The following is a 22,806-nucleotide window of genomic DNA, read 5'->3' on the forward strand; positions in this document are numbered from 1 at the left end:
CTAGAGGGCAGCCCTCTTCCCCTCTGGTGCGCCCCAACCCCTGAGTGGGGGCTCCAGTGGCCGATGGGGCCAGGATAGGAGGATCGCTCCAAGAAAGGGCAAGCGGACTCATGCGCAGGAGGCGAACGCGGAGACTCGGGGGGCGGGGGGAGGACACAGGCCGGCCCCTCTTCACCTTCCCAAACCTCAGGGCGGGCGCGTGTCCCAGCCTGCGGTCACCGCTCCTCTCCCCGCCTCCGCCTCCTGCGCCGTCCTCGGCCCCGCCCCCTCCCTCCGGGTCCCTCCTTCCCTGAACCTCGTTCCTCCTCCTCCCCCTCCTCCCGACACCACCTCCTCCCGACGCCCTCCCGGGCCGCGAAGTTTCTTCGCTCAGGACTGCGCTCTGAGCCGGGGCCGGCCTGGAGAGGCGCCCCCGCTGCCCTGTCCCCGCGCGCAGACCCCGGGCCCGGCCCGGGCCCCACCGAGCCATGCTGTGCGGCCGCTGGAGCAGCTGCCGCGGCCGCCCGCCCGAGATGTCCCCGGTGTCGGCCCAGGTTGCGGCGCCCGTCGCGCTGCCGCCCCCGGACGGCGGCACCAAGAGACCCGGGCTGCGAGCGCTGAAGAAGATGGGTCAGTGACCGGCAGGGGAGGTTCGGGGTGGGCGCGGACTCCGCTCAGCGGGCAGCCCGGGAGGGCCTGGGTGTTCCGGCGAGCCGTTCGCGGGCTCCCCAGGCTGCATGGGGTTGTGGAGAGTAGGGCGAGGGATGGAACGCCAGCACCGATCTCGCTGGGGGTGCACCTGGGGTCACGGGACGTTCCGGGCCGAGCGAGGCGCCCAGGATGGCCTTCGTTTCCCACCAGGAGGCGCCCGCGGGGAGGGCGGGAGTGGGAGTTTGGGCGAGGGTCGCGGAATGGTGTTCCTGAGGGCTCCGAGAGTAGATTGAAACGGCAGGCTTGCGATGTTCCCTTACCCAGCTCCCCAACACCCTGTGCCTTCTAGGGTTTGCGGCTCCCCAGGGCGTCCTGGGTTCTTGGCCGCTGGCAGGAGGGCATGAGAATTGTGGAAGAGGCTGGCCTGTCAACCAGTCCTCCAACCCTGCAGCCCCCACAGAGTTGCAACAGCAACATAGACTAGTAGGACTGGTCTAACTGGTGAGCGCATTGCCTTCCGAGTCAGAAAGTCAGAGTTCTATCTCAGATTTGGGAGAAGTCGCTGGGGAGAAGGAATGTGACTGTGGCTTTTTAAGCATCTCCCAGACAGGCCTGGCATGGTGTAGCTACATATGCGGTGTCAGTCAGTCTTCTTCACCTTCCTGAGAAGTAGGTAGTATGATCCCCAGGTCACAGATGAGGAAATCGACTCAGAGAAGTCAAGGAATTTGTCTGTGACCCCACAGCTAGTATAGGGCAGAGGTGGGCATGCAGGCAGTGCTGCACCACACTGCCGCTGGTATCCTCTCAGGGTCTGGGCAAAGTGTGGCCGATTGGGTGGCTGAGTGGCTTGAATTTGTCTTCTATAAAATGTAAAGTATCATGAAACCAGAGTGGAGTGTATTGGACCTGCTGTGGGTAGAATAGTTAATGATGGAGAGGTCAAGTGTGTGGCTGAGGGAACAGAAGGGCAGGGCTGCCCAGGAGCCTTTCGAATGTAGAGTAGACTTCAGGGGTTCCAGCTGCCAGTCTTGCCTTCTCTTTGCCGCTGCCCGCCCTTTGTTCTTATTTCTACCACCTGCCACTCATGCAACCTGAATTTACTGAGTGCTGAGGGTTCTGAGCACTGAGCCTAGCATTTGCCTTGCAGAGACATAAAATGATCTCTTATGATCTTGATAAGATGATCTCTACCTTACCTTCCACCAATCATGCATGCATTCACCAAACATTTATTGAGTGCCTATAGGACGTTCTGCCCTGCAGATCCCAAAATGAACAAGACACAGTCCTGGCCCTTAGAGTTGAAGTATTGGCAAGGAGGTCAGACAATGGAATGAAGAACTAAGACTATGTATGAAGGGAGGGGGCAAGTGGGAGCTAGTGAGGGCTCAGGCTGCACCCCAGAGCTGGAGGGAGACTGGGGAGAGGAAAAGGGGAGAGGCAGTGGTAGCCTGGTCCTCAGGGTCCTCCTTAGGAAGTTATAGGCTTCCACTGGAGGGCAGCAGGAGCCCCAGAAAGGTCTTAAGCAGGAGGAGGGAGGCAGGAGTTGTGCAGAGAGGGAGTGAGTTGGACGAAAGTGTGGGTGAAACAGGGAGACCCATAGGAAAGAGTTATGTCAACGGAGACCCATTGACAAGCTATGGTGGGGTTCAGACTTGGGTGGGCGCAGCCAAGATGGAGTCTAAAACCACCTAGGAGGTAGACTGCGTTGGCCTCTGCCATCTGCAGGATCTGAAAGGTGTCTCTGGTGGGTGGCAGTGTCGTTCTCTAGGCTAAGGAGCAGTAGTGTGGGGAGAGGAGGATGGCTGTGGGGGATGAGGTGCCACTGAGGCAATCAGGGCTGGTGTTGGCCAAAGGAGCAGCCCCAGGAGTCAGCCACCTCTCCAAGTTGGCTGCCGCAGGGGCTGTGGCCGCCTCAGGAGGGCCCGGCGATGTACCTGCATACCTGTCTGCCTCTTCATACTGCACACATTTTGTTTAGCCCCATCAGTGTGCCGGAGCACTGTGTCAGGAGCTGAGGCTATGGCAGTGAGTGACACAGCGCTTTGCCCTGGGGGAGCACACAGCTTAGTAGCAGGGGACACTTGTCAACAAATAAGTGCAGGTGAGCCCAGGACTCAGCACCTGTTGGCTGAGTAAGGTTGCACAGGAGTTCTGGGCACCTGGTCACACTGACCCTGTCAGGAACTATGTGGGTGTCAGAATGTCATCTGGGCCACCCTCCCTCCCCACCACTGCCCCATCATGCTGAGTGACTGCTTTGAGAGGAATGTCAGGTCTGAGGGGAAGGCCCTCCCCAGGCCTCACTGAGTCCAGACACAGGGTAGAGATGAAACCCAGTGAGCCCATCCCCTTGGGCCATCAGGGCTTAGACCCAGGCCCCCCAGCACAGGGAGCCGAAGTTCGTCCTGAGATGGTCCCCATGCTGCTCCGTGTCACAGCTATGGCCACACCCCTTTGGCTAACAGAGCAGATTTTATTTCAGATCAGATCAAGAGACTAGGTCAGGGAGTGGCTCAAAAGCTCAGAGGTGCCCAAGGAAAAGAAAGGACCTTTAGGGCTATACTGGGGAAACTGGGTAAAGGGGAGGAGGGAGAAATGGTCACCCCATGTTGAGTGGGAGGCATTTGTGAACCTGGGGTCCCTCTCCTGTCCCTGACCCTGGGCCAGCTGCAGGCTTGGCCTGCCCCAGGAAGCCTGGGAACTGTGGAAGCAGAGTCCAGTGCACGCCTGCAATGGGCCAGGCACAGGGCTGAGCCTGCGTCCGCCCAGATCCTGCCTGGTCCTTGGCGGCCCCAAGGGAAAGGTGCCACTGCTGTTCTCCCAGTGCGCGGGAGCTCAGGCGGAGGCACTGAATTCACCCGCCCAGGGCCACTGGGTCTGCCTGCCCCCAAAGCCTAGTTTTCAATGACGGCTCTTCATTTCCAGAATTAATGAATACTAATTAATGCCTTTATAATACTGCCGGGGGTACTTCTTATATTAGCCCATTTAATGCTCACAGTCATATGAGCTAGGTGGTACCGTTAGCCTCATTTTACAAATGAGGAAAACAGGTTCAGAGAGCTTCAAAGCAGGGAAGTGGCTGAGAGAGGATGCGAGCTCTGGCAGTCTGTCCCAGCTGGGAGCACAATGAGTGGATGAGTGATTTATGCCTGGGGAGGGCCTGCTACTCCCCTCTCCTGGGGCAGCTCTGCCAACCTCTGGGGGTATCCTCATAGGCATGCCAAATAAAATACAGGATGCCCAGTTAAATGTGAATTTTAAACAATGGACAATTAGGGACAATTAAGGACATATTTATACTAAAATATTTGTTTATCCAAAATTGGGATTTAACTGGACATCTGAATTTTATCTGAGAGCCTTAACTCCCAGAGCCCCATCTGTGCCTGTGCCCCTGATGCCCCACCCTCCCCTAGTCCTCCCAGCAAGCAGAGCCCTGAGTGGGCAGAATCCTGCTCCCTTCCCTTGCTGGCCTGCACACTCCGCCACAGGCCGCAGAGCAAGAGGGCTCTCCCGATGGCCTGCCCGGCGCGTCTCCTGCAGGGTGAGTGGGGCTGCCAACCACTGGATTGGCCTTGAGAGAGGCCTCCCAGTCCTGGCAGGTGCCTGGCCTCTCATGCCCGGCAAGACTGGGCGGCTGGCTGGCTCTGTCATGCCTTGTGGACCCCTCGTCTCTCTGCCTTCTTCAGCTCTGGGGAGACCCCACCATGACTTTTGTCCCCAAGTAGGCTTCACACCTACTCTGGCCCTGCCTGGAAGAGGGCTGCCACCCCATTTCCTGTGTCCAGCCTTGGGGCAGGGGAAGCACTGCCTGCCTTTCCTGACTTTGTTGATTCTCCCAGGAATGTTAATGGAGTCTGGCATTGAGCTGCACTGGGCAATAGCACTGGGTGTGGTGGCCAGGAGGGGGTACATGCTCAGTACCTGAGGTCTTGGGGCTGCCTGCTGGCTAGAGGATTAGGGTGCGAAGGTGTTTGGGACCCCCTGCCATTTTGTGTCCTCCCTCCCAGAGCCTCATGGCCCCAGCCACCAGGAAAAGCTGCTCTTCTTCCCCTCCCCCCTTTGGCATGAAACTATCATTCGACTGGGCTGTCACTTTTCCCTGCATGTCTCACATTCCTGCTGGAGCCCATGTGCCCTTCCTGAGTGCACTGGCTCACACACACACACACACAGCCTATTTTCCTCCGTAAGCTGACCCACCTTCGTCCTGCCCACCACACACACAGACACACACACACCAGTGCACACACACCCTACACACACCCTCACTGGAGACCTACCACTCCTTCCACACCCTGCTCTCTGCATATTACCCCTCTGTGTCCACAGCCTGTAACCACACAGCACCCCCACCTCCCCTGCTCTGGCCCCCACTCACCCCTGCCACTGTCCTGCACCCATCTTTGCCTTGGGCAGCCCGCACTGCTATCAGCCACACTGCTGTCAGAGGGTTTGCCCTCCCTGAGCTCCAGGGACCCATGCATGCAAAGGCTGGAATTTGGGGGTCAGGGATGGACTTGGCCTTTGCCATGCCCCTTCTAGCTCTGCTGTTGAGTTTCCTGCCCCTGGCCTTGGCTACCCAGACAGAACTGCCCAGGCCCCAGACCACACACAGCCCATATCGCCCAGGCTAAAGGTAGTAGTTGGGAAACTGTGGACCTGCCCATTCCTCACCAACCCTGGTCCCTCTGGAGGCTGAGACAAGCAGGGAATGTGTCTGAACCCAGCTGACAACACTGAACAGGGCAGAGGAGGGCCCCGCTGGGGGCCCCGGGACCGAGGAGAACAGATGGATGGAAGAACTGCATCCCTCTTCCCTCCTGGAGCACTGCTTCAGCTTCCTTCTTTATAATTTAGTGAGTGCCCACCGTGGGCCCGGCCCTAAACAGAGGGCTCCCCGTGCTTCAGTTCACCCCACGCATTCCAGCTGCACGCTGCCAACCTGGTGGCCCTGGACAAGGGAGCTGCTCTGCGCCTCTTCAACAGCTTTACTGAGATACTCACATACCAGACAACTCACCCATTTAGAGCATGCTCGCTTTCTGGCATATTACATTCTTCATTTTTTAAAATCGTGGTAAAATATATCTAATGAAATTGGCCATTTTAACCATTTTTAAGCAACGAATTCAGTGGCATTAATTACATTCACAGTATTGTACTACTATTTCCAAAACTTTCCATCATCCTAAACAGAAACTCAGTAACTATTAAGCAGTAAAGGTTCCCCCTCCTCCCTTCCCCCAGCACCTGGTAACCTCTAATGTCCTTTCAGTCTCAGATTGCTTATTTAATTGAGGTCTAAGTGACATATAATCTGTTTCTATGAATTTGCCTCTTCTAGGTGCCACATATAAGTGGGATCGTACGATATTTGTCTTTTTGTGTCTGGCTTATTTCATTAGCATAATGTTGTCAAGGTCCATCCATGTTGTAACATAGATCAGATTTCATTCCTTTTTATGGCCGGATATTCCGCTGTACATGTACATCACATTTTGTTCATCCATTCGTCTGCTGATGGACATGTTTCCACTTCTTGGCTATTTTTCACCTTCATCTTTACTGCTCTTATTTCATGATTGTTTCCCACACCTGCTCAGTGGAAGTGGCCATGGTGCTGGTCCAGCCCAGGGTCCAGGCAGAGATGGATAGATAGAGAATCCACAGAAACCGCAGGAGGCAGCTGTACCTGCTCCAAGCAGGGGTGAGGTCCAGGAAACATCTGCAGGTCTGTGCCTGGCAGGACTATAAACATTTACTAGGTGGCTGGCCGGAGGGCCAGGCCTCTCTCAGCATCACGGCCCAGGCCCTGGGCCCTCCTCCTGACCTCACCCTCTTATCTCTGCTGGAGCTGCCCTTCCTGTCTGAAGCCCCTCACTCCAGCGTTCAAAAGCTCAAGCAACGGAGAAATAGTGGCCCCCACCTGGGAATCAGCACCAAGGCCAACCTGGCACCACACTGTCACTTTTCCACTGGGTGTGTGGTTGGGGACAGTGTGATCCAGGGGCCAGTACTGGTTGGGTGGCATACCGGAATGTCACCTTTTACCCCAACAGTCTCTTGGGGAGCTGGGGTGAGGGCCAAGAGCAGGGGCCCCCTCAGTGTGGGAACGTGTCCTAGGGGTGTCTGGTCAGGAGTTCTGGCTGCCTGTCTCGATGTACTGTTTGTAGAAGACTCTGGACAAAGCAGGCTCTCAGTGACTCACCTCCATTTCCGGCCTTAGTCATTCACCAGTCCCCGCACCTCCCCCCCAACTCTGGGCTTGGCATCAGAGGGCTGGTTGGGTGGGGAGTAGGGGGGCCCCAGCTGCAGAGCCTGGCTATCGTGGGAAGGAGAGGCCCCCTTTCCCACAGCTGAAGAGGTGGAGGAGGGGTGGGCTCAGCTGTGGCCCTGCAATTTCCCCAGCTGTCCTGCCCCCACCCTGTTGTTTCTCAGGATGAGAGAATTCACAGGTTGCCTGGAGATGGACGTAGGGGGCTGAAGGTCTGGAGAGTCTCTTGGTCTGGTACATGCCACATTCTAGCTCTTTGGAAAAAAGAGAGTCCCACCTCCCCCTCCTGGCCAAGGAAAGCCAAATGGGCACTACTCCTGAGAGACCCTTGGAGCCATTTGGGCCACAGGCTGGCCCTGAAGGGGTCCATAGCCTCCTAAGGATGGCAGATTTTTCCTGCTGGCCCCAAGACTCTGATTCTTAGTCACAGTTGCCCTCAAAGTCACAGGGTAGATTTTTAAACATACACATACCCAGGCCCCAACTCACACCTACTGGAGGAATCTCTGGGCCATGAGTTTTGCATCCTCCTCCATGTGATTCTGATGTGCAGCCAGGGTTGAAAAACCCTGAAATATAAGGCTTCTGCCCTGAACTCAGGACAGATGGGGCAGGGCTGCGGGTAGAATGTACTTAGCTCCCCAGTGGTCTGTTCACCTGCCTCCCCTTTCAGAAAACACAGGCTGTGAGCCTGGCTCTGGAACGAGTGTGAGGTGACGACACAAGACCTCATCCCTGCCTCAAGTTTATTAAAGCTCACTGAGGTTCCAGTTTACCTGCAGTGTCTGCACGTTTGTGATTTAAAATAAAAAGTGCTGTTGGTGGTCAAAGAGGGAGAATGACTATTTGAGGACAAATCAAGGGGGACTTCCTGGAGGAGACAGTGTCAGAGCTGGTCCTTGAAGGACTCCAGTGTGAGGAAGAGGAAAGGGAGAAGGACCCTACAGAGATTCTAAGAGAGTGAGAGAAGGAGGCCCAGGGATTTAGACTTGATTCCATGGGTCAGAGTTTGAAACTTGAGAAAGCAGGGGCATCAGGGTCACAAAGCCTAAAGCCAAACCCAGTACTGGTGGTTTGTTAAAAGAAAGAAGGAAGAGAGGCCCCCTGTCCTGTTTGGTTTAGCACAGTGGTGTTTTAGGGTGTTTTTTTTGTTACCATTTCAATTTGATTTACTTGCCAACATTGAAAAATCTGGATGCTTCACATAGAAACCCAGATTCCCGCTCCCTGGAAACTCCGGAGCCTCACCCACTCCTGCTGCCCTCCTCCTTCCAAAGGGTGTGGGCCTTCCAGTTGCCTAGTTCCCACCCCTTTTGTTGTTCCCTGCCTCATGAACCCTTGGTGCTGACCCCTGCTGAGACAAATCAGAGCAGGGTGCGGCACCCCCAGGATGGGCAGCATGTCGATTGAGTTTTGGATTTTGCTGGAGGTACTACTGTGGTCTCCATTTTATGCATGGAGAATAGGAGGCTTAGAGCAGTCACAAGTCAGTGCCACCAAAGCCATGTCACTGGGAAGTGACCAGATTGGACTCCATGGACCCCTGAATTTAAATTCTACTTTTTCCTACCATCCCCTTCCCAGGTTAGTAGCAGGGAGGTGGGGGAGAGGAGAATACAAGCGGGAGCAGAGGGGTTCCGTGTGGTGGCCAAGTGGCCTCCAGGTTTTGAAGCTGCTTCACCACTTTCTAGCCACGGAATTCTGGCAGGTGTTTACACTTTGCTGCACTTGTTTTCTTATGTTAATACCCAAGCAGAGGCTGGCGCGCAGTAGGTGCTTTGTAAGCATTTGTCCCATTGAGGAAGGAGGACATCATGACCAGAAAGCACATGTGCACTGAGGGATTACTTGGGGCTGTGACAGTGGTTGGCAGGGGGCCACAGAAGACCGAGCCTTTGGCTGGGCCCCACCAGGTCAGAGACCCCTGGAGATTAGCCACAGGCTTGCCAAAGCAGGGCTGGTCCTGGAGTCCTTGGCCCAGGACTCCGGAGTCAGAGAGGCCTCTGCCGTCCTCCCTTGTCTTTGGGAAAGCAGAGATGAGGAGCTTGAGTTGTAGCAAGAGAGAATTAGGTTAGATAGCGAGACGACCTTCTTGATGGCCCAGGTTTCACATCAAGGAAAAAGGCTGTTGGTGGCAGGTTTGGGGCTTGAAGGCTGGAGGCTGTGATGGAGGGGGTGACAGAGAGGGTGATTTCTAGTGAAGTCTGAGACCCAGGCGCTGCCGGAGGGTTGCTCTACTCTGAGGGCCTCCAGAGGTGGCTGCTTGGCAGAGAGGAGGTGGCCTGCTACTGACACCCCTCCCAGGGGGTCTGGGTGGGGTACACAGATCACAGGCCTTGGGGCCAGAGGGCCTAAAGCCCAGCCCAGTACTGGAGCCTGTTACACCAAGGAGAGGAAGAAAAGCCTGAGCAGGTTTGGAGAGTCTCAGGAAGGTAGGCCGGCGCTCGCAGCCGGGAGGAGGGTGGAGGGATTTTCCCAGCAGGGCCAGGACCCCAAGCCCTGTGGCCTTGTGCCCCCTGCAGGCCTGACAGAGGATGAGGATGTGCGTGCCATGCTGCGGGGATCCCGGCTCTGCAAGATCCGCTCACGGACGTGGCACAAGGAGCGGCTGTACCGGCTGCAGGAGGATGGCCTGAGCGTGTGGTTCCAGCGGAGCATCCCGCGTGCGCCTTCGCAGCATATCTGTGAGCCTGGGCCGGGGAGCCGGACGGTCTGGTACAGTGCCCAGGCCCGCGCGGCCGCCCTGACCCTCCGCGCGCGTCTTGTCCCTCCCCACAGTCCTCGTGCAGCACATCGAGGCCGTCCGCGAGGGCCACCAGTCCGAGGGCCTGCGGCGCTTCGGTGGTGCCTTCGCGCCGGCACGCTGCCTCACCATCGCCTTCAAGGGGCGCCGCAAGAACTTGGACCTGGCGGCGCCCACAGCCGAGGAAGCGCAGCGCTGGGTGCGCGGCCTGGCCAAGCTGCGCGCACGCCTCGACGCCATGAGCCAGCGTGAGCGCCTCGACCAATATCCTGCCCAGAGAGGGGAGGGCCGTCCCCAGGTGTGACGGGAGGGCAGGCCCTGTCCCTGGAGGATCCCAGGTCGAGGAGAGGCATGACCCTGTCCCTAGAGGGCCCATATTCTGAGACAGAGTCCCTTGTCTTCAGAACTGTGGGTGGTGACATGGTCTCCCATCTCTGGGGAGTCCTGGTCCCTTGGAGGACACGCCAATACTGTGCTCAGGGAGTCCAAGGCTGAGGGGTGCCCTGGAGCCAGGCAGAGGTGACCTACCTGTCAGTTACCTGTCAGCTGGGGGCAGTGCCCAGCCTGTTGCTGGTATTTCCTGAGCGCCCACACCTGGATCCACTCCTACCTGCACCGGGCTGACTCGGACCAGGATAGTAAGATGAGTTTCAAGGAGATCAAGAGCCTGCTCAGAATGGTCAACGTGGACATGAATGACATGTACGCCTACCGCCTCTTCAAGGTGGGCTCCTGCCACCGCTCTGACCTCTGTGTCTGCCCTCCCCCAGCCATCTGAGTCATCAGCTTCCACCCCCCCATCTTGTGGGAGAGTGGCCTCTCCCTGCAGAAAGGCCACATCTGGACCTGGTTACCCTTTTACCCTCCCCTGAGGCCACTGGGCTGGGATGGGAGTGCCGGCCCAGAACTTCTTTCCTCACCCAGGCAGAGCCCTAGCACAGGCAGGGCCTCTGGCCTTCCCACCCCTCCAAAGTGAGCAGCAAAGCCATAGTTTTCATTTTTCCAGGCCTATAGGGCCCCCTTTGCACAGGTGACTGTGTGTGGTGTGCATGCAGGAGCACAGGCAGGAGTCCAGTCACAGGCACGTGTGCACACCTCCTCCGCTGTGGTGCATGTGACACCTCCACACGTGACCATGTACACCCTATGTGTGGGAGCACAGACAGGGGCACACAGGGCTGGGCTCTGCACCCAAGGCCCAGTCCAAGCACATGGTAAACACCTGTGTGGATATTGTGACACCTGTGTGCCCAGCCTGACACTGAAGAGAGCCATGGCACCTGTACACCTGGACTGACAGCTCCCCCTGGACTGCTCCACGTGACTCCTCGGTTATTTGTTGCACACTGCCCCTGGGCATGAACGTGGGACTGTGAGGATGGTAATGTATGCACGGGCAAGGGAAATTATGGCATGGGCTCAGTTCTGTCCAAGACCACTGTTTTTCCTCCCACATCTCCATTCTTGGGGTAGGTCATGGTATAGGGGACTGGCACTGAAGCCAAGAGACCTTCTTGAGAGTCCCAGCCCCACAACGTACCAGCAGTGAGCTTGCACGGGACCAGGGCCTCACTAGCTCTCCGCTTCTCAGCCTGTGAAATCTGCCTTCCTGCTCTGGCAGGCGTGTCAGGGCAGGCCAGCTTGCCCAGGGCGGCCCCTTCCTCTGAGTTTCCCCTGCTGCTTTCTAGGAGTGTGACCACTCCAACAATGAGCGGCTAGAGGGAACTGAGATTGAAGAGTTTCTGCGGCGTCTGCTGAAACGCCCTGAGTTGGAGGACATCTTCCATCGGTACTCAGGCGAAGACCGCGTGCTGAGTGCCCCTGAGCTGCTGGAGTTCCTGGAGGACCAGGGCGAGGATGGCGCCACGCTGGCCCACGCCCAGCAGCTCATCCAGACCTATGAGCTCAATGAGACAGGTGGGGGTCTGACAGAGGGGCTTGGGGTCAACACAGTCCCACCTTGGCATCTGACAGGTCGGGGTTCCAGTTAAGTGGGCCATCTTCAGCAGGTTACCTCACCTCTTCAAGACTCAGCTGCCACATCTGTAAAATGGCAGAGTAATGTGCCTTTCTCATAGGGTTTGGTGGAGATGAAATGGCCTAACTTAGGTAGAGTTCAGGCGGTAGATAGTGTTTATTGAGTGAGCTTTGGGAGCATTTGGGGCTGGACACGGGATCCTCCTTATGGCCTGACACTCTGCTCTGCCCATCCCTGCAGCCAAGCAGCACGAGCTGATGACACTGGATGGCTTTATGATGTACCTGTTGTCACCTGAAGGGGCTGCCCTGGACTCGGCCCACACGTGTGTGTTCCAGGACATGGACCACCCCCTCTCCCACTATTTCATCTCCTCCTCCCACAATACCTATTTGACTGACTCTCAGATTGGGGGACCCAGCAGCACCGAGGCCTATGTTAGGTATAGCCAGGGCACAGTGGGAGTGAACGTGTCTGAGAGTCCAGCTTGGGGGCAATATGGAGTTCAGCTCCTACTGTGAACTTCCTGGACCTACCTGGCTTAGCCCATCTGTCTCCCTGTGCTGTGGCACCCACGTGATACCATGCCCGTCCATCTGTCTGTCCTCAGGGCCTTTGCCCAGGGATGCCGCTGTGTGGAGCTTGACTGCTGGGAGGGGCCGGGAGGGGAGCCCATCATCTACCATGGCCACACCCTCACCTCCAAGATCCTCTTCCGAGATGTGGTCCAGGTTGTACGTGACCACGCCTTCACGGTGAGCCCCCAGGACCCCTATGCCCAGCCCCGGAGTCCTCCGGGTGACTCCAGCCATCCTCAGCCCTTCCAAAGGAAATCCTGCCCAAAGACTCACTCTTTCGCCAAGTGCTGCTGGGACAATTGGCCAATGGAAGAATGAAGCTTTGTGAGAGGCTCGCTTCTCCCACCTTCAGATTTAGTAAATGTATTAAAATCACAACATTTCCAGAAGAAAACCTTGAGGGTAGGGAAGGACATTTTAATCATGACTCCCAAAGATAAAGCCATTAAAGAGAAGCTCAACATGGCGTCTATATAAAATTTCGACTTCTTTCAAGCCACACATATCCTTCCATCAACAAAGGGTGGACTCAGGGGAAACGTCTGTAACATAAACAACTGGTCAATGTCATTAACTTGTAAAGAACATTCATAAAAGAAAAACATCTCTGTAGCTGCCCTCAGCCTCCCAGATAGTCCACCCCTTTCCCTGAGACCCCAGGTCTGACCTCTGCCCCTCCCTGGACACACTGGTCCCACCATGTGTCCCGCATCCCACCTACCCAGTCCCCTCAGAGTGGGCTCTCCAGAGCCCTGCCTTCGCCTGCCTGTCCTGAAGGGGGTTGGGGGTCAGGTGGAGGGGTGGGGGGGTCTTGGATGGGGGAGGGGTGAGTGGCTCTGAGCTGTTGCCCCCCACCCCCCACAGATGTCCCCATACCCTGTCATCCTGTCCCTCGAGAACCACTGTGGGCTTGAGCAGCAGGCTGCCATGGCCCGCCACCTTTGCACCATCCTGGGGGACATGCTGGTGACACAGGCGCTGGACTCCCAGAACCCTGAAGAGCTGCCGACCCCAGAGGTGATGCCCCCAGACACTCAGCCTGGGCCGGGGGGAGGGCCTGGCCGGGGTCCACCGTCCGCATCTGCTCATGCCACCTTCCTGGGTCAGGACCCCTCACATCTCTCTGCCTTCACCTTCCCCTGCTTCCTTCATCTGTTATCTGTCACCAAGGTGTTGTCACTCACCTGCCCTCCATTCTTGACTAGACTCACCCCCACCTTCTCAACTGAAATTCAAACCTCCCAGGACCTGGCCCTGCCCTCCCCGCTCTGCCTTGCTGCTCAGAGTCCCTGCAAATTCAGCCATTGCCACCTCCCTTGGTTGACACTGTCTTCACCAAGCCCAACTGGTTAGAATTCTAGCTCAAAGTAAATGGCCTCTTCCTGTGGCCTTATAAACTTAAAACCTTCCTCAGCTCTCTGGCCAGAGATGGTCCTTCCTTCTTTCCTCCCAAACCCCACAACATTTTATCTGCCTCCTTAAGACAGTTATCTTCTTTAGGCTCCTTGAGAGCCTAAAGTAAGGCTCCCCTTACTCCCAACCCCAAATACGCAGAGAATGTCGATTCACCTCTGCGTGTGTGTGCATGTGTGTGTGTATGATTTGACTTTATTAGCATGAAAATAACATATAAATGGTAAAAAAAAAAAACAAAACGAGCTAAAGTGTATACAATGAAAAATGGGTTCTCCTGTCCTATTTCACAGGAAGTAACCACCTTCAACAGTTTCTTGTGTGTCCTTCCAGAATTTTCCCATGCATTTATATGTAGCTATCTGTACGTAGCTATCTTCCCTTTCAGAGATCTCACCCAGGAAGATCATGTGATTGTGTGTCCTACACCCACTTCTTTCATGTCGATCTCTTTCAGTCTCGAGCTGCCCCATTGATGGAATTCTGCTGTGCAGTGTTCTGGTCTCGGGAGGGGGCTCACCAGCCACCGAACGGCCTTGCAGGCTGTTCCCCGGGTTTCCTGTTACAAACATCACTTGTCTCTGGGCGTCCTTTCCTGCTCCCCACCCCCAGCCAGCCACTGACGTAGGGGCAGGAGGACTTAATCCTTCCATATTGGCCTTAACAGCAGTTGAAGGGCCGGATCCTGGTGAAAGGGAAGAAGCTGCCAGATGCTCAGAGCGAGGATGCTCGAATGCTTTCTGACCGGGAGGAAGAGGAGGAAGAGGAGGAGGAAGGGGAGGCGGAGGCTGAGCAGCAGAGGCGGTGGGTGAGTGGGCCTGGATGGGCTGGGAAGGGGCTGGGTACTGACTACTGTGGCGCCCAGGCCAGTGTGCAAGGGAAAGCAAGTTGGACCTCCACTGGGCTCGTCTCCCAGGCCAAGCAGATCTCCCCGGAGCTGTCGGCCCTGGCCGTGTACTGCTGTGCCAGCCGCCTGCGGACCCTGCGCCTGCCGCCTGCCCTGCCCCAGCCCTGCCAGGTCAGCTCTCTCAGTGAGCGCAAGGCTAAGAAGCTCATCCGAGAGGCAGGTAGGAGTCGGGACATCGGGCATCTGGGGGCAGGAGGGCAGTGGAAGCCTGCAGGATCCTGTGTTCTGAAGTCGGTCTGGAAAGGAGATTGAGAGGGCTTCAGGGCATTAAAATAGGAGGACCCCAGAGAGGGGCTCAGGGAACAGGTGCTCAGCACCTGCCCAGCTCTGCACCACATGTGCAGGGAGGAGGGAGGCTGCTGTTTGCCTTCACGGGGCTCACAGCCCATGGTGAGCCAGACATAGTCGGGAAATTATGGTGCAGGGCAATCACCTGGGCCACGAACAGGACCTAGGGATGCCCAGCAGAAGGGCGAGATCAGGGAAGGCTTCCTGAGCAGGTGAGGCCTGCAAAGGCACTTGAGCAAGGGATGAGGAGGAAGCAGCCAGTGGAAGAAGGAGAAGGTGTTTCCAGGCAGGAGGAGCAGGTGTACAAAGGCCTGGAGGCGTGACGCGCAGGAAGAGTCCTGGGAGTCTGCAGCATGGCTGGAGGAGTGCACGCGGGAGGAGGGATGAGGGCCTGGGGTCAGGAGTGTGGGGACTCGGGGCTGGGGTGCTGTGCCGGGCTGTGGACACGGGTCCCTGCCCCTCTCTAAAGCAGTCTCCTTTGTGAGGTCCTCCCTTCACCCTAGGCCAGAGAAATCAAGGAGCTGGGGCAGGGGGTGCTGGAGTGGGGGTTCAGCCTCTGTGTCCAGCTTGTCCCTGGGGTTGGGAGGGTAGAGGTTACAGGCCTTGGCACCAGGTGAGGGGCCCCCCAGGGGCGGCCACATTACACCCCAATCTCCTCAGGGAACAGCTTCGTCAGGCACAATGCCCGCCATCTGACCCGTGTCTACCCGCTGGGGCTGCGGATGAATTCGGCCAACTACAGCCCCCAGGAGATGTGGAACTCAGGCTGTCAGCTGGGTGAATGGGGCAGCAGGAACGGGGAGTGGGCAACGTGCTGCAGGGGGGTGGGGGGGCACAGCTTCCCAGAATGGGGGAAGACGTGCTTTCTTAGTAACAATTATTAAAAGAATTTGTCAGCAAGGTAGGTGGGTAAACACAAATCAGGTTCATTTTGTTCTTGACAATGTAAAAGTTTCACATTTTGATGAAGGTAAAAATTTAAAACCTCCAATCACATGTGCCCCCAGACATTTACACACACATGCCCCCAGCAGTCCCACTGCATCAACGCCAAGGGTGGGTCTGGAGGTGAGCTGAGCCCTGACAAAGGAGGGAAATACCGTCCCCTTGGGGATAGGCATGGGAGCCCCCAGCTCTGGCTCAGGCCTATGCTCAGCCCCACCCTCTGGTCTCAAGGGTACCAGGGATAAAGTGACAGTGGGGGCTGGGTTCTGTGGCTGCCACGATGCAGCCCCCAAGCCATGGTGGATCGAGGTGGGCAGGGGGGCCCCTGAAGCTGAGCAGCGAGAAGGTGGCCACGAAGAGCCCCTGCCCTGACCCCACTCTGTCCACAGTGGCCCTGAACTTCCAGACACCAGGCTACGAGATGGACCTCAATGCTGGGCGCTTCCTCATCAATGGACAGTGTGGCTACGTCCTGAAACCTGCCTGCCTGTGGCAGCCTGACACAAACTTTGACCCCGAGTGCCCTGGACCCCCCAGAACTACTCTCACCATCCAGGTTAGCAGCCTGGACCAAAGCTCTCCCCTGGGTCAGGGTGAGGTCTGGGGACAGCTTGGGGTGAGGGCAGCCCGAGTCTCTAAATGCCCAGGACCAAAGGCTTCCTGCTCTGAAGGAGGGACACGGCAGGCTTGGGTCCTGGCTGGGACCAGACAGAAGCTGCCCATCATCCCTGTGCAGGTGCTGACTGCACAGCAGTTGCCCAAGCTGAACGCTGAGAAGCCAAACTCCTTCGTGGACCCCCTGGTGCGTGTTGAGATCCATGGGGTGCCTGCAGACTGTGCTCGAAAGGAGACCAACTACGTGCTCAACAACGGTGGGTGGACCCTGCTGGTGGACATGGGGGGCAGCAGCAGAGAACACGGGGCGGGCCAGGGAGCAGCTGCTCTTGACTGCCGTGCCTGTGCCCTAGGTTTCAACCCCCGCTGGGGGCAGACCCTACAGTTCGAGCTGAGGGCTCCTGAGCTGGTGCTGGTCCGGTTTGTGGTAGAAGATTATGACACCACATCCCCCAATGATTTTGTGGGCCAGTTCACGCTACCTCTCCACAGCCTGAAGCAAGGTCGGCGGGGGTTGGTGGGGATGGAAAGGTGTCGGGGTCCAGGCCTCCAAGACCCTCTGCACCTGGGCCATGAATGTCCTCTGAGAGCCTGCCCTGAGCCAGGCCTGAGCTGGAGCCCAGCCCCGAGGGGTGGGCTGTGCTCCCAGGGCCTGCCCCTATAGGGTTGGGGGCAGAGAACCTGATGCCTGGCTACCCTCCCTACAGGGTACCGCCATATCCACCTGCTTTCCAAGGATGGGGCCTCACTGTCACCAGCCACGCTTTTTGTCCACATCCGTGTCCAGTACTCCTGAAGGCCCAATGACCCAGCCTGGGGTTCTGCAGGTGCCAGTCTGCACCCTGTAGCAGAGGCCCTCTCCTCCTCTGGAGGGGAGCACTGTGGGGAGTTCCAGCCCCTCCAGCTTGCTCACTTTGCCTGCTTGCCAGACTCTGGTCTCCACTGGTGCTGGGCTGCCTCGGCCCCTCCAGACAGGCGGTTGATCCTTTCCCTGCAACCCTGGGCTGCTGCTCGGGGCTTTGCTGCCCACCCCCTGCCCATGATGGCTTATGAAGAGCCAGGGCTGTTGCTGCCAGGAGACTTGGGGAGCAGGACATATGAGCCCTCATCCCCTCTGCCCCACAATGGGGCCATCCCAGCCTCCTTCCCCCAGAAGAGTCCAGTGCCCCCTTTGTCCACCACCAGGCATTAGGCCCTCCTTTCCCCCAGGCTTTCCTGGGCTCCCCCTTCCAGCTTTTGGACCAGGGCTGAGGCCCAGAGTCCTGGGGGAAACTAGGTATAAGTTTTTAACTCGTGTCATAGAAGAACCCTCGAGAGGACGACAGAACAAGTCTACTTTAAAAAATAAAAAAGCAAGTTTATTTTACCAGTGCCATTCTCTGAGCACTTCTGAGGCACACCCAGAGGCCCAGGAGGAGGGCTGGGGGGCAAAGCTCCTTGGGCGTCTTCCCCCAGCAGGGCTTGAATCTGCCTAGGACAGCCAGAGGATGCTGGGGGAAATGCCGCGGCTCTAAATAGCTCCACCCCTGCCTCTTGGCTTAAAGCTGCCGCTGGAATCGATCGTGAGGACACCAATTCACTGCCCCCCTGCCCTGCCCCCCAGACGCACATGGAGGGGCCCTGAATGGGGAGAGGGCAGGTAGGTGGACTTCTGCCAGGGAAGAATTGTTACGGCCCTAAAGGGGATGGGGACAGGACTCTGAGGGGCCTCAGACAGACCTCCACTTCCTGGGCTCAGCTGGGTTTGAGGCCCCTGTCTGCTCAGCAGACAAATCCCAGAGACTTGGGGCCCGCCTTCCACCAACCACCAACCTTTTAAACAAAGGTCTGGAAAGCAGCAGGTTGCTCCGGGGTTCCTCTAGACGTTGGGAGAGCGTGTCAAGACACAGATGACAGAATCCAGAAAACACCTGTAAGAAAGTTGACTTTCTGGGGTTAAAAGCAGAGCCCTGGTATTTTGGGTTCCATCAGTCAACAGCACCAGCACCAAATAAGGACAGAGCTTGATGGCAGTTCCCAGAGGGTGGCCTGAGAGGAGGGCTGGGCTTGGGCTTCGATCTGCCACCCAAGATTCCAGGCTGTGCTGTCCCCACATTCCTGCTACCCCATGACTTGATGCAATCCAGGCGCCCAGTGCCTGGGGCTGTGAGGAGGGCCAGGTAAACCGCAGCCCTGGGCTGAGAGGTGCAGCAAGGCCGAGTCCAGTCTTTTTTTTTTTTTTTTTTTAGATAACCGAGTCCAGTCTTAATATACAAAGAGCAATAGAGTCTAGTCCCTGCAGGGCCACCTCCGGTCAGGGCCTGGGCTGGGGGTCCTGTGTCAGGTGAGCTCTGGACCCAGGGGCAGAGACCCATGATCCTGCTTTGCTTCTTTGGCTTAGTGTAACAGGGAAAGGATTGCTACTAGGGTAAGAGCCCCAAAGCTGAGAAGATGGCCTTGAAAAGGCAAGTCTTTAACACAGGGAAGCTGATAGGCACTGAATATGGGAAGTGGATGTGAAGATGCCACAGCTTGTAACTCTGGAGGTCCCTGGGTGGGGACCACCCACAGGGCTGTTCTCAGCCTAAATCTAAGGGTGGGAATGAAGGCAATCTTCATTCAAGAGCTACGGTGAGCTGGGGTGGGGGGCAGGGGTGCTGGGAGTGGGGAGAGACACAGGAATGGGTTTTACAGGGTGGGGTGTCAAATACTCTAGGAAAGGCCTCATAAATGATTCCAGAGGCAGGTCCTGTGTCCTCTCAGGCTGCAGTTCAGGGCTCAGGTTCTCAGCAAAGGGGCTCAGAGGCATCAGCCATGGAGGGCCTAAAAGGAGCATGGGGCCAGGGAATGGATGAAAAGTTCTGAGGAAGAGAATGGGGACATGGGATATCTGAATGTAGTCACTCAGGCCCTTTCTCAGAGACTGGTTCAGTAGATGTGCAGTGGGGCCTGGAAACTTAATGTTAAAAGCACCCTGCTGGCTCAGCAGAACCACCAGGCCCTGGCTCAGAGGGGCAGATGGGGTACTGGACGTGTGGGGAGGGAGGGGCAGTGCCTGCGCCCTGCATCAGAGGGGCCGCCCAGGACTGGCTCTGCTGCGGAGGACCCGGTGACGGCTCACAGCCCAGCCGCTCCTTTTACATGGAGTGAACGTGGGTCGGCACTGGCTCCTTGATGGCAGGCTGGGGAGGCTAGGGGAAAAAACACAAGTTTGCCCCAAAAGGGCAGCCTTACAAAGTTAGGTATTCAAAAGTGGCCTTTCCCGTGGGACCCTGTCACCCTCAGGGAGAGGGCGCTCTAGCCCAGGCAGGGGGCTCCCTCTGTTGGCTGCCACCTGCTGACCAGAGGAAAACAAGGAGGGCAGAAAGGTTTTGTTCAGCTGCTTCCTTTATTAGAAGTGAGATGTATCCAGTAGAACAATGCATTTGGTATTTCTTCCCCCACCCTGGAAACGGATGCCCCTCCCACAGCCCAGAGAAAAGCCAAGACAAAAAGGTGAAACTTCTCCCTTCCCTGTCCCAGATGTGACACTTTGCCTGCAGCCGGTCAGGATTTTTGAATTTACTTGAATGAAGCTGTCCCACACAGACTCCCTAGGGACAGTCTGTTTGCAGGCCTGCCTACACTTGGCAGTAGGGTGAAAATGAAGCCTTGGGTCTCGGGTTCTGGGAAGACGGGGTGGTGAGTGGGGTCAGGCCACACAAAGGCTGCCCTTGGGTGGGGAAGCCCTGGCCAAAGATATGGTCCCGCCCTGTCCCCTCCCTGATGACCAGTCCCTCACCTTCTTCTGGACTGCAGCTCCAGGAAGCTATCCAGCCAGGCCTTTTGGGCCAATCCTTTGGTTGGTAAAATGCTGGTCATCTTTGGACAAAGAATTCAAGACTACAGAGACACCCACCCTGAGCTTCAGTGAGCCAGCAAATAATGGGAGGCAGTGGCAGGTAGAAGGGAGTTGCAGGCAAAGCCTGAAATTTTCCATAAACCTTGGTGTAGAAGTGGCTTGGTGTGGGCTGGCTTCAAACAAGATGTCAGCATCTTCAGAAGTAGGTACATAGGGGGTGGGAAGTAAGCCCTATGTACACCTCATCCCAGAGCTGAGGCCTCCTTTCTACCCGGCTCTTTCCTTACACAAGGGAGGCCATGGGAATATACCACATGTCGAGGGTCAAATGCAGTCAGTAAGGAGGGAAGAGGTGAGTATCTGGAAACATGGGAGTCCATAGCCCAGTAATGCCAACAAAAACCAGTGGCAAAAGGTGGGGCCTGGGAGGCCCTCCAACAGCAGCTGCCGAAGGCAGGTCCCAGGTGGTATGCTCGGAGGCCCCAGGGTCCTCTCCTTGTCTGGTTCCACCATCCTGCCAAGCTCCTTGTGCAAAGGCCCCGAACCCCAAACAAGGCTTCTCTCTGAGTGTTCTGACTTAAATCCTGAAGGACTGAGCGAAGACACCAAGGACTGTTTGGACCACAAGGAGACTAACGGCAGCTGCTGAGCCCACTCGGGCAGATGGGGGTGGCGGGGCTCAGGGTAGGGCAGATCCACACCATGAGACAACAGCAGAGTCCAAGGTGCTGGCCACATGGTTTTAGAGGGAGACACAGGGCCTTTCCAGGAAAACTGGTTCTTCTAGAGCTACCACAGGCCTCACAGTTCCCATTCCAAGACCTGGGTCAACCAAGGCAAAGCTCACTCCAGGGGCTGTTGTGCACCCCAAATTTCAGAGGCAGCTCAGGCTGGGACCTGGCCCAGAGCTGACCATACCTATGACAGGGAGCCTTTCCAGTTCCAGGTCCTGTGCAAGGTAGGAAAGAGTGGTACTCTGTCCTTTGATATCCTTAGAAGCCCACACTGGGAGCTGCTCTGGGACTTGGGGCGCCGTGTATCTGTGTGATGTCCATCAGGCTGTAAAGGCAAGCCCCCGCCTCTCTGACTCCTCCAGTCTGTGGAAAGCAGTGCACATCTTGCTAAGAACAGCAGCTTCTTTGGTCTGGGTGTCTTGGAGGAGTCAAAGGTCAGCCATGATTGCTGGTGCCTGCAGTTTGCAGCACAGGGACAACGGGAAGCTTTAGGTGGCCCCTAGAGGCCTCTGGTGACAACCTGGTACAGTGCAGCTGTGACTCCAGCAGCATTCAGGAAGGTGGCATGGCCCCCATTCCAAACACACAAGTTCCTCCAGCTTTGGGGACTCTGCAGAAGTAGCCTCTGACAAACCTCACCACAATCTGCAGCCTGAAACGCAGCTCTGTTGGCCTGCAGACCATGCCTCCGGTGAGTGCGACTAGGCTGAGCCTGCATCCCGGCTAAAGCTTCTTTCCCACGACGAGTAGCTGAGAAGTGACAGCAGCAAGGAAACCCCCAACACCACACCACACATCACGCTATCCACCCATTTACTTTCTCCCAGAGCAAATGTTATATACAAGCCTGGGTGTGGGTTGTGGACCCTTCCACAGCCCAATCCTCCCCAAGCCACTTGGCTAAGCACAGCAGGAATGCCTACACGGACAGCCATATGACCAGACACTCCATTACTTTTGGGGAAACAGGCAGCATCAATAGCCATCACCACCACCACAAAAATCCACAGAACATCATTAGTGAAAGACTCAGACAACGGCAACATGAAATAATTTCTGTTGCCAAGTCCAGATCAGTGCCTAACCAGCACTCCTTGCCATTCCTTATAGGCTGTGTATCTGGGAAAAGAGCACAAGAGATGGCTAATGGGTTGGAAGGTACAGGCCAGGGACTGGTAGCTGAAGGAGTTTGGGTATTGGCCCCATGCATCCTCGCCCGGTCACCCTGGGGAAATCAGGGAGCTGGCTCTTTGCTCTAGGACGAGCTAAGCAAGGCTGGCACTGATATGGCCTCCACAAGATCCCAGACACTACAAGGGGGTCCGAAGTCCCCATCAAACTGCCAGTTATCCCAAGCAGCAGAAAAACAATCTCAGAGGGGACTCATCCCTGTAAGGCCGGCAACAGCTGGCTTAAGAGCTCTTTAAAATTAGCTGGCAGGATGACTTCCTAAATAGGCCAAGAGGATGAAATCTCCTTCCACAAATCATGCCAGGCACCTGCAGGGAAGTCTGAGCAGGGTCAGCCCCATCTAGGACTCCACCTGCCATTCTGAGATTTGTCCTCTCCAACAAATCTCGACACAGCCCCTCCACCTTACCCTGCCTTCTCAAAGCCAATCATTCCAGCCAGTTCAGAAGGGGGACTCATAAGATTCCCCACATCCTCTTTCTCTTGCTCCCCCAAGAGGTCATGCCTGCTTTTGGAAGGAAACAATTCACTGTACCAGTATGTGTTTGTCTGGCACTATCCTTGGATTCTAATTTTGAGGAATGATCTGGATTGAGTTTTTCATTCAAGAATGAACATCCTTGCACATTTGGAACATGAAAGATATTTAAAATATTTATATATATAATATATATATAT

General features: G+C 56.4%; 1 protein-coding gene across 4 annotated transcripts; it reads left to right on the plus strand.

Moving 5' to 3' along the window:
* The first annotated feature begins 308 nt into the window (after window positions 1-308).
* Window positions 309-17,749, plus strand: PLCD3 (phospholipase C delta 3). 4 transcript variants are annotated; one of them, XM_057501534.1, is made up of 15 exons: window positions 309-609; window positions 9,439-9,600; window positions 9,695-9,923; window positions 10,254-10,383; window positions 11,348-11,576; window positions 11,878-11,962; window positions 12,248-12,392; window positions 13,080-13,263; window positions 14,294-14,436; window positions 14,545-14,695; window positions 15,484-15,600; window positions 16,158-16,324; window positions 16,505-16,640; window positions 16,737-16,886; window positions 17,091-17,749. In XM_057501534.1, exons 1-15 carry the CDS (start codon window positions 468-470, stop codon window positions 17,177-17,179), a joined length of 2,259 nt encoding a protein of 752 aa, XP_057357517.1. In that variant the 5' UTR covers window positions 309-467; the 3' UTR covers window positions 17,180-17,749. The 4 variants fall into 4 exon arrangements, with proteins under 4 accessions (XP_057357517.1, XP_036738856.2, XP_036738857.2 ...); XM_036882961.2 differs by having other exon boundaries at window positions 310-609; window positions 11,878-12,079; XM_036882962.2 differs by having other exon boundaries at window positions 311-609; window positions 11,878-12,079; window positions 13,080-13,232; window positions 14,296-14,436.
* Window positions 17,750-22,806: the final 5,057 nt, after the last annotated feature.

Source organism: Manis pentadactyla, chromosome 4, assembly GCF_030020395.1.
Source record: "Manis pentadactyla isolate mManPen7 chromosome 4, mManPen7.hap1, whole genome shotgun sequence".
Lineage (NCBI taxonomy): Eukaryota > Metazoa > Chordata > Mammalia > Pholidota > Manidae > Manis > Manis pentadactyla.